The sequence below is a fragment of the Quercus suber genome, unplaced genomic scaffold (genome assembly GCF_002906115.3).
Source record: "Quercus suber isolate HL8 unplaced genomic scaffold, Cork oak 2.0 scaffold_444, whole genome shotgun sequence".
Classification (NCBI taxonomy): Eukaryota; Viridiplantae; Streptophyta; class Magnoliopsida; order Fagales; family Fagaceae; genus Quercus; species Quercus suber.
Genome location: NW_027069895.1, coordinates 114,412 through 124,723, shown reverse-complemented (window position 1 = coordinate 124,723; position 10,312 = coordinate 114,412). Strand labels below are relative to the sequence as shown.

Below are 10,312 nucleotides of genomic sequence, written 5' to 3'. Positions count from 1 at the left end.
AATGTAAATTATTAACTTTTATCCAAAAATATAAAAGAATCTCTAAATACACATGCTCAGAGGCCAGTAAGTTGATAAAATTTTACATAAATTAAATAGTTGTTAAATATTATCTCTTAATTTAAAAAATATATATATATCATAACAAATAATATAAAATTAATTTACTACTAAGTAAAAGTAGCTACTCAGCGCAATTAGGTTTGAAGCTCAACAGTATAAAAGTGTATTTAATAATACGATAGGATGTCAATTTTCAATAAAATTCAACAAATGTCCCAAACAATCAACATTTCGCATTTCAGATTTCAGACAACAGAGCCAATTTAGTTCAAACCGACCCAAAAGGAAAAGGCTTCTCTCTCTCTCTCTCCCTCTCTCTTGGCGAAAATGTCAGACGGAGCGTTGACCATCGTAGACGGGACTCAGCTGAGAGCGGCGGACTTGACGCTCGTAGCGGCGGAAGACGACGCCGATTTGATGACCGGAGCTAAGGTGTTGGAGCTGGCGGAATCAAGAGCCTCCTCCGCTCTCTTCGGTCTCTCATTACCCCAAACTCTCAAGTCCTCCGCTCTCCAAAGCATCAATCTCAACGATGAAGACGACGTCGTCTCGTTCCGCCAAACCCATCTCTCATCTGACCAAGCTTCCCTCAAGCTCAACCACTACCTCACCGCCATCGCCGACCAACTTAAAGGTACCCACCTCTAAAATCAAACATATTATATTCATATTTATATTTGTATAATGTATAATAATATAATGTCACGACTTGGACACATAATAAGTACTAGTCACATGTGTTTTAAAATAGACTGGTTATAATTGGAGCTCCTCGTAATTGCTTATAAAGCCCAGATCGATATAGTATATGTACGACTTGACACATAATACAAGTGCTAGTCACATGTGTTTTAAAAGGGACTGGTTATAATTGGAGCTCATCGTAATTGCTTATATAGCCCAGATTGATATATTATATGTACGACTTGGACACATAATATAAGTGCAAGTCACATGTGTTTTAAAATTTAAAATCGACTGGTTATAATTGGAGCTTGTCCTAATTGCTTATATAGCCTAGATCGATGAAGTATATGTACGGCTTGGACATATAAGTGCTAGTCACATTTGTTTTTAAATATACTTGCTACAATTGAAGCTAATCGTAATTGCTTATATAGCCTAGATCAACATTGTATGTATATATACGACTTGGACATATATATGCTAGTCACGTGTTTTGAAATCAATTGGGAGCTCGTCGTAATTGCTTATATAGCCTAGATTGATATAGTATATGTACGACTTAGTAGATGCACATATAGGTGTTTTATACATATATTTAGCTTGATCAGCAATTGCTTATATAACCTAGATCGATGTAGTATATGTACAACTTAGTATATGCACATGTAGGTGTTATATACATATATATGTGGAGCTTGATCAGCAATGATCTTAAACGTTATCTTATAGTTTGTAAGTTGGTTATGTTTGGTGTTTGGAAAAATGTGAGAAATGGAAAGAAAAATCAACTTTTTCTGATCTTACACAATCGAAAATAGTGTGTTTGTGTGTGTTAATTTGGCCTTGTTTGGTTGTTGGGAAGATGTGGGAAAAGGTTAAACATTGTGTAATGTAGACTATTTGGAAAGAGAGGAACAAGAAAAAGAGAGAAGCCGAATGTTTTTGGATCTTGAAATTCTGTTTTTTCAAGTGCTTGGACTAATTAATAGACGATTCTATGTATGTTTGTTTGTGTGTGTATGTATAATTGAGCTTAAATGCCTATGATGTTAATGTGTAATGGTATATTTTGTTAGAAGTTTGGACTTTTGTTTGTCCTTGTTGACTGAGAAAATGTGAGAAATGGAAAGAAAAATCGACTCTTTCTGATCTTACAAATCAAAAACAGTGTGTATCTATATATATATATATATATATATTACTTTTGGCCTTGTTTGGCTGCTGGGAAGATATGGGAAAAGATTACATGTTGTGTTATGTAGACTATTTAGAAAGAGAGGAACAATCGTACTTTTGAAGGGGTTGAGAGATCCATTAATGATATCAAGTTTGTATAAGGGGAAAAAAATGGGAAAAAAAAAAGAGAGGCTGAATATTTGGATCTTGAAATTGTGTTTTATCAAGTGCTTGGAACAACTAATAGACAATTATATGTATTTGCATGTATAATTGAGCTTAATTGCCTTTGATGTTAAAATGTTCTGGTATAATTTGTCTGAAGTTTGGACTTTTGGTTGTGCTTATTGGCTGAGGAAATGTGGGAAGAGAGAGAGAGAGAGAGAGTGAGTGAATGTCTGGATCTTATTGATTGGAACAGTTTATATGAAATAATGATTTGGCCTTTGGGTATGCTTGGTTACTAACAAAATGTGAAAAACAGAAAGAAAAATCAACAATTACGATTATTAAACAATCAAAGACAATATGAATTTTGTTTTTTACTTTGCCTATGTTTGATTGCTAAGCAATTGTGGGGCAAAAGACAACTAGAATTTTTTAATCCTAAAATCATACTTATTAATTGGTGGAAATAATTAATTTACATTCATAAGTATATATGTATATGTTTTTGTATGTATGCACATAATTTTTGTTAACATTTTTGATGGATTGAAAAAGATACATGCTTATGTGCAAAACTTTGGTCAGATGATCCGCTTGTTATATCAATATTGGATGGGAATATTCTCCGATTGTTTTTGGACGACGAGGATGACTTTGCAATGATAGCGGAGGACTTATTCACAGACTTGGATGCAGAAGATAAGGGAAAGATCAGCAAGAATGAGATACGGAATGCACTTGTCCACATGGGAGTTGAAATGGGCGTTCCTCCTTTCTCAGGTTCGCTTTTCAAATGACTACTAGTAATAATTTTTTCTCGTAAATTGATTTGTGATTTTTTGGTTGACTTTGGATTCTCTGAATATTCTTCTGATATTTCAGTTTTGGATTGAAATCATTGTCTATAAAAGAAAGAAAGAGAAAAAGGAAGCAGGATAGGAAAAGAAATTTTGAATCCAGAAAAATGGAGAAAGTAGAAGAACTTAATAGACCTAATGGAATGGACTTCTTGGAATTGATACTAACAACTTCTGGCCAAATATTGGTCATTGCATTATCCCCTAAAGGTGACATGGGGAACAACCATCTGCCCTCCATATAATCTGAAAATGTTTTTGCAACATTATCAATGAAAAATACACATGCCCATTCATGCTCAAACTGACACATACACATTTGACATGGTTGATATTATGTTTGTTCTTGCTATTTATGTGACATCTCAATGGCCTTGGTCTACATAGTAACTGCCATGAGAGTTAACTTTTGTCATGTAATATCTCCCATTTAGTGCAAATCTTCTTTTTAGCATGTTGTCTTTGTCAGGCCACCTCTAAAAATTGGTCCTTTTAAGGTGTCTAGGCCTGGCATGAACAGTTTATCAGTCTTCTCCTCCCCCTCCCCTCCCAATTAAATGATTCTAGACCAACCAAACCCACCACCCCTGCTGCTGCAGTGATTGTGCCAGTATGTCGCCTGGAATCAAGAGAATTTTGTTCTTTGTGGGAAGAATCAATTCCCTTCTTCTGGACCAAAGCTAGCTCTTCTACTGACACCATACCATCTATTAGAATAATGGTTAAATTAGATTCACTCTTGTCTAACAATTTAAGCTTTTGGGACAAGTGGTAGTTTATCATGGTATTAGAGCAAGTGGTCTTGAGCCTAGGTCCACACATGAGGGGGAGTGTTAGAATAATGGTTAGATGATCAAACTCGCAAGCTTAAGAATTTGGGACATGTGGTAGCTTATCACCATATATGGGGCTATATTTTTTATTCATCTCTTTATTTTTACATTTTAGTTAAATGGAATTAGACCAGTGGTAAAAAAATTTGAATCGCAATCTAAGGTAGACAAGCCCACAATCAAAAGTATTATCCTGGATATCATAGGTTGGGATCTCATGTGGAAGCAATAGAATTCTTGGGCCAATTGGAGTCCAATATAAAGCTAAAAAATCTGCTAAATGGATGGTGTGTTTTGAAGTGCACTCCAATTTAATCTTGACATGCGATATCCTCAGAAGGAGATACAATTATGTATGTTGCTTGGAATTCTTAACTTTCCAGACATATTATTATGGAAGGCAAGATCAAGGTCAATATTAATTGCTTCCAACCCAGATGACAATAGGAGGAGAGTTCAACAGTGGTACCTAGCCCACAATGAGAGACTCACAATAAGCTTGCTGATAGTATTTACTCTTAAATTTTAAGTATTGTTTATTAATTCCACTCATTCCATTGTTCACATTTAATAATCCACAAGGTGAAATTGAACAGAATTTCCTCTGCTAAATGATATCTTGAGGAAACATGGGGCCGAGGGAGAAGAAGAATTGGGCCAAGCACAGTTTGCACAATTGCTCCAGCCTGTTCTTCAAGAACTAGCAGAGGTGTTGGCTGAAAAGCCCATTGTTGTCATCCAGAATATCAAGGTTATTAATGGCTCTAAGCTAAAAAAGGTAGTCCAACCCCATATCTTTTCTGTTTATTATCAATTCATTTTCCTGAGTTATTTTTTCCTTTTGTTTTTCATTTTTGTCTTTTCTGCTAAGAAGTTTTTTTCTCTTTAAATTTCCTAAATGTATATCTACTTCCTCTTCAGGAAAATGAGGTATTACCAGTCCTTGGGTATAATTTTGAATATAACAAACAATGTTGATTTCGTTTCTAGTTAGAAAACTTTAAACTGTAATATGAATGTGGAAAATAACTTACGTGTATATATATATATATATATATAGAGAGAGAGAGAGAGAGAGAGAGAGAGAGAGAGAGAGAGAGAGAGAAGGGAGGATATGCTATCATCTAGAATAATTGCAGGAAGTTTGTATGATTTTAATAAGCATTTCCAATAGTTTAAAATTTTGTGGAAATTCTAAAGGTGGTATCATACAGGATAAAATATGTTTCAGCTTACTTTTAGACCATTTGACAATATTTTGAATCCTGGATCTGAGGGGCTGGTTTGGAGTGCTTTAAGCTGGAACAGAGGCATTTCATAGAAGAAACTTCAACAAAAGCTTGAAAGAGGGGTGTTTTTTATTTTTTTATTTTTATTTATATATTAATTTGAAGAAAGGAAGGAGTAGATGAAGGTACTTTTGGTATTTTGCTTCAAACCCATCCTAAAAGGAGTAGACTTGTAGAGTAGCTGTGAGACCCTCGATTATGTGGATAAGATTGGATAGTGTGTGATGCGCGGGCATCTGCTAAGTCCTACATTGAGTGTTTAGTAGGTCGCATTGGCTTATATAAGCAATTACGAGTAGTCTAAACTGTAACTTTACTTGCCCTTTTGGGCACATATGCAGCTCTCCTCTGGTCATGATATTAGTTTAGGCTGAAAGAGTTGTTTTTCAACAATAAATCAACTAATTTGCTTTGGTCAATTGATTTGTTATAGGAAACTTAATACTAAAATTTCTAATAATAAAACATGAATAAGTTTGATCTTAAAAGTATAAGTTAATGTATATTAGTAAAAACAATAAATATCTAAGTTATTTTAAAATTAACTTTTTGGCATTGGTAATGGGAAGAAGTATTGGAAAGTTATGTGACATTGGCAGCCAGATTGGCCATGCCTTTTGAGTTTTGCTCTAGTTTTTTACTATTAAGATGACCAAACTAATTTTACAAATTTTGCTGGCCTGAAGCTCTAGCATGTTTCCCGACTTCTTCCAACAAATTTGGAATTTTCTCACAATTGTAAAAAGCATTATCAATAGGTATTCTATTTTGATAATTAGATTTTTCTATTCAATAAATTCTGATAAACTTAAGATAATTTTGCAGCTTTTGGATGATGAGAAGGAATTAAACAACATCGTTGACAAGATATGGGAGGAAAAGCATGGTGGAAAAGATGGTTTAGCAAGTGTTGAATTAATCAGGGGCTTCCTTGAGAGAAATGGGACAGGGTTGGGCTTGCCACCATCAGAAGCCAATGAGGCAGTGGTTCTTCTTTTTGATGCAGTGTTTGCTGATGTGAAGGATGGAAAAATAGCTGTGGAAGTAGAGAAGGATGAACTTGGAAAACTTGTGAAGGAGATCCTCAATAAATTTGCTGAGCTGCTTGAAGCTAATCCCGTTTTTCATGACACTAATCATTGAGTTTGAGGCAGAGTCACAGTCATTACCCGGCATATCAGATTCTTAAGTTTTCAGAGCTTCTTCCTGCTAATGAAGCATTACATATCACCAGTTTTTTAATGTTTGTATGCCCCCCATACAGCAATCTATCAACAGAAAGTGCACTGTAACCTCATTCTATATTGGTGGTGTTGGTTGATAACATGTTTCAAATGAATTAAACAATATATATGAGGCCCTTGAGCGGCTGCATGGGTATATATACCTATGTTATAGAAAACATAAACAAGTTTTTAATATAGATTAAACAAGAAAAGAAGGGTTTTTTGACCCAGTTTGATGTCACTGAGTTGAATTGGTTGTTGCTTTACTGTTTGTCATATAAAGCGTCTGAGCCAAGAACCATCTCGGATGGAATTGGACCAAACAAAATTTTAGCAGCCAAGTATTGTTCTGCCAGCTGGGGGGCGAGTTATTTATTTATTTATTTAAATTTCTTTCTCAACTCTAGAATGTCAAAATATATAGCAGAATTCACAAAAAAACAAGTTTTCCCCTACATGTTCATGAGTGATATCAATACTGTCACTCTATGTTCATGAGGGATATCTATGTTAAGCCTGGAATGGAGACTGCAGTCAGATGGGACATCGGCCTAGTTAGCTCGTGAGATAATGCTTCTACAACAGCTCTCCAGCTACGCTAATCATTATACAAGTTTTCACGAGAGAAGCTTTGTTTAGTCATTTAGAAGAAGCAGCCTTGGAATTGAGCACATAACAATGTCTTGCTCGTTCTGGACCTTGATCAAGTTTTTGGTTGAGACAATAAAAAGAGACTTGGCAGGGCAAGGCTGGGCCTGATCATTGGTGCCTCGTTCCCATCTCCCTAAATTTGTAAGAGCTATCTATCTATATATATATATATATATATATGTATATATGTATATAATCCTCTTATGGGATATGATAACCCTTACTACCATAACTATGATCAAGATGTTGATGCTGACGTTGATGAAGAATGATTTCAAGGAAGAGATAAATGAAACTAGACATCTTTAATTTTTTTTTTTTAAAAAATAAATAAATAAAAAAGGTTCCCAGAAACGTCTTCAGGCAGGTCACCCTTATCTTCATCTACTAGAAATATTTACTCATTTGTCAGAACCATATCTGGATGAAGATCATCCAGGAACAAAGCCCCCTACTCACTTTAACATTTGTCAACCAGGCCCCCCACTCTCTTTGACATTTGTCAACAAGGAACCAAGCCCTTACTGTCCTTTGTAAAGGCCATTGTAATCTGAATGTAAATTATTTTTGTGTTCTGTTGTTTATAAATAGGCTTCTAGTGTTTTTGAAATAAGCAGAGTGAAGAAAGCCCTTGTAAGATGCCCCTGTGTCACTTATGTTTGATGTAAAAAAGCTGTTGAATCTAATAATATCTCTTAACTTGTTGTTTCTTGTTCTGTGTACTATCACATACTATCATATTATCTTTTATACGTTCTTAACAATATATGTCTTTAACTAGTTCCCATAATCGTCTTACACCCTCTTCTGTTAGTTCCTCTCTCTGTTTTATTATATATATATATATATATAGACACACATAAACACACAATAGTATTTGAAACTATAGGCTCCATAATATTTGTTCTTAACCACCATGTCAAGACACCTAATATATATATATATATTTTTTAATTATGAAGGTGTGAATCAAATCTAACACGTTTTAAAAAAGAAAACTTATTTTTCACTTTGGAAAAAAAAAGTCAAAGGGTGGAGCTTTTTCAAAAGAAAAAAAAAATGCTTTTCATGTAAAGATTTACAAAAATCACTTTGTCAAAAATGGGACTAAAAGTTCTTAAATCTATGATTTTTTTTTTCCTTTAAAAAAGTGAAAATAGAAAGGAATATGAGAAACAAGTTAAAATGTTCAATTTATTATCAGTACTTTGGCTTACCATAAGCACATTTGAAATGCAGCATCACATGCCTATCATGTAGTATGTCAGACACTACTACTTATCAGTGATCTAAAGATTAAAAGGATGTCTCACACCAGTCCAAGTCCCAAAAAGGCATTTGGAAAGAACAAGCACCACATGCAACTCTGCCCCACCTTTGATGGATTTTCTCAAATTCAATTGGCAAAATCATTACTTTCAGAGATTTTTTTTTGGTTGTTGATGAAGCATTACTTTCAGGGATTGATATGAGAATTGAGAAAGAGGTTGATAGATAGTACATCCCAGTACTTGTTCAACCTCTTGTGCTACCACGTAAACAAGATGGGATCCCCATGTTTTTCGTGAACCTTAACACCTTTGCATCACAACCATGTCAGATATTATCCCATCTCAAATTCTCAACCACTCAATCCACTGTCCTAATTTCAAAGGAAATCTATCAAAGGTCCACAATAGTTTTCACCTTTCACTATCTGAAATTATGACAAATGGGGACAATAGCATTACTTTTTTATCTGCTTGAATTGCCTGGACGATTAGGGGCCCAAACACTTAATAAACAAGAACGTGACTTCCTATTATCACAAGAGGCTCACAAGTTTCTGTCATAAGCAATACAATTTTTCTGTTTTGGGACATAGGCAATAAACATTTGGTGCAACTGCTAAGTGCTAGCTGCTTGGAAATGGTAACAAGGGAAGTAGTGAACCAAAAAGTAGCTATAAGAGAATAGCTCAACAGCACAAATAAAACAAAATCTTCTCTATTTCACTTGAAATTTTTATTTAAAGAAAGTCGACTCACTGGCAAGATTTTATTTTTTGTATAAGTGAAATAAATAGAAGACACTTTATAGTTAAGAATTTATTTTTTTAGATTTGACAGTGTACAGAATGCCACATCATTCATTTATTAAAATAGATTCATGAAATAGATTTGTTATATTTAATCTAAATAAAGAATTTTGTTATATTTAATCTAAATAAAGAAATTGATTCATTTCAAATGAAGAGGTCCTAGATCCATTCGAGGATTCTAATAGAGGGGACGAAAGCTTGAACTTTAAAACTAAATAAACAAGGAAAAGGTGGTTCATTCATGATGTCCACAACTGATATGAATTGATATTGCTAAGAATCTATGGGGGGTTAAGATTAAGTTATGATTATACTCTCAAGAGGTAGCATCTAAGGCCTTCTTACCCTCTAGGCCTCTAATGCATAAGTTTCTTTTATGTCCCATGTACACGTGGAGCCAAAAGATGTAGCTGCAGCAGATAGTGATGCTGAGATAATGATGATATAGCCTCAAGTATTAGTTGTTACCGGTGAAAGCCTCGCGCGTTACATGGCTTTAATCATGATTTTCTTTATATATATTTTTGCGAAATAATAACCAAATGACTTATTATTATATAATTTTAGAACTCATTTCTAATTACATGAATGAATATTATTGTATAAAATGCATAATTTTATATATTTGTCCTTATATATAATACCTATAATTAGAATTATCAATAAAAACTTTTCTAATTATTTTTTTATTATTCGTTATATATTAACGAAGAGAATGATGTGAACTCAAGCAGTTAAATCTTTTATAATACTTGCATAAATAAGGTTAACCTAAAATAATTAATTCCAAACTCCAATTGTATTTGTACACCTAAAAGAATTTTCATTTTTAAGTCTTATTTTAATATCTAAATTATCTGTCTTAGTGTTGATTTTATTCAAATGGTTAACACCCTAACTTATACAACTTGAGTATTTTTTTTTTTTTTTTTTTTTGAGGGTCAATACAACATGAGTAATTAATGTCTCAAATTATATTATGTTTTAGCCTTTAAGAACACATATATTAATATTATACATGAAAAACAATCCAAAATTTGGAACTTGTTAAAAAAAATGAAAAAGAAGTTAAGTAAAGATAGACTTACATAGGAATTTGGATCGATAAATATAATTTAGTCAAATATTATCTATGATCTAAAAGGATATAAGAGGAATTCTAAATTGAATTTAGTTAGACTTTCAAAGAAATATGGGACGAATTTCACATACTAAGAAATTAACTCAAAGCACAAATAGAATTTTAAAATATAAAAATAGATAAACATTAAGGGAAAAATGC

At 33.4% G+C, this 10,312-nt stretch overlaps 1 protein-coding gene across 1 annotated transcript; it reads left to right on the top strand.

Annotated features, from left to right (window-relative positions):
- Positions 1 to 259: 259 nt before the first annotated feature.
- LOC112000376 (uncharacterized) lies at positions 260 to 6,540 on the top strand. Its single transcript, XM_024032491.2, has 4 exons — positions 260 to 697; positions 2,680 to 2,874; positions 4,381 to 4,562; positions 5,899 to 6,540. Exons 1-4 carry the CDS (start codon positions 391 to 393, stop codon positions 6,214 to 6,216), a joined length of 1,002 nt encoding a protein of 333 aa, XP_023888259.2. The 5' UTR covers positions 260 to 390; the 3' UTR covers positions 6,217 to 6,540.
- The last annotated feature ends 3,772 nt before the right edge of the window (positions 6,541 to 10,312 follow it).

Bases quoted from the DNA above. Each gene is read 5' to 3' on its own strand.
- LOC112000376 (XM_024032491.2), top strand. From the start codon at position 391: ATGTCAGACGGAGCGTTGACCATCGTAGACGGGACTCAGCTGAGAGCG. The intron at 698-2,679 runs GTACCCACCTCT...AACTTTGGTCAG, and splicing joins CATCGCCGACCAACTTAAAG to ATGATCCGCTTGTTATATCA. The intron at 4,563-5,898 runs GTAGTCCAACCC...ATAATTTTGCAG, and splicing joins ATGGCTCTAAGCTAAAAAAG to CTTTTGGATGATGAGAAGGA.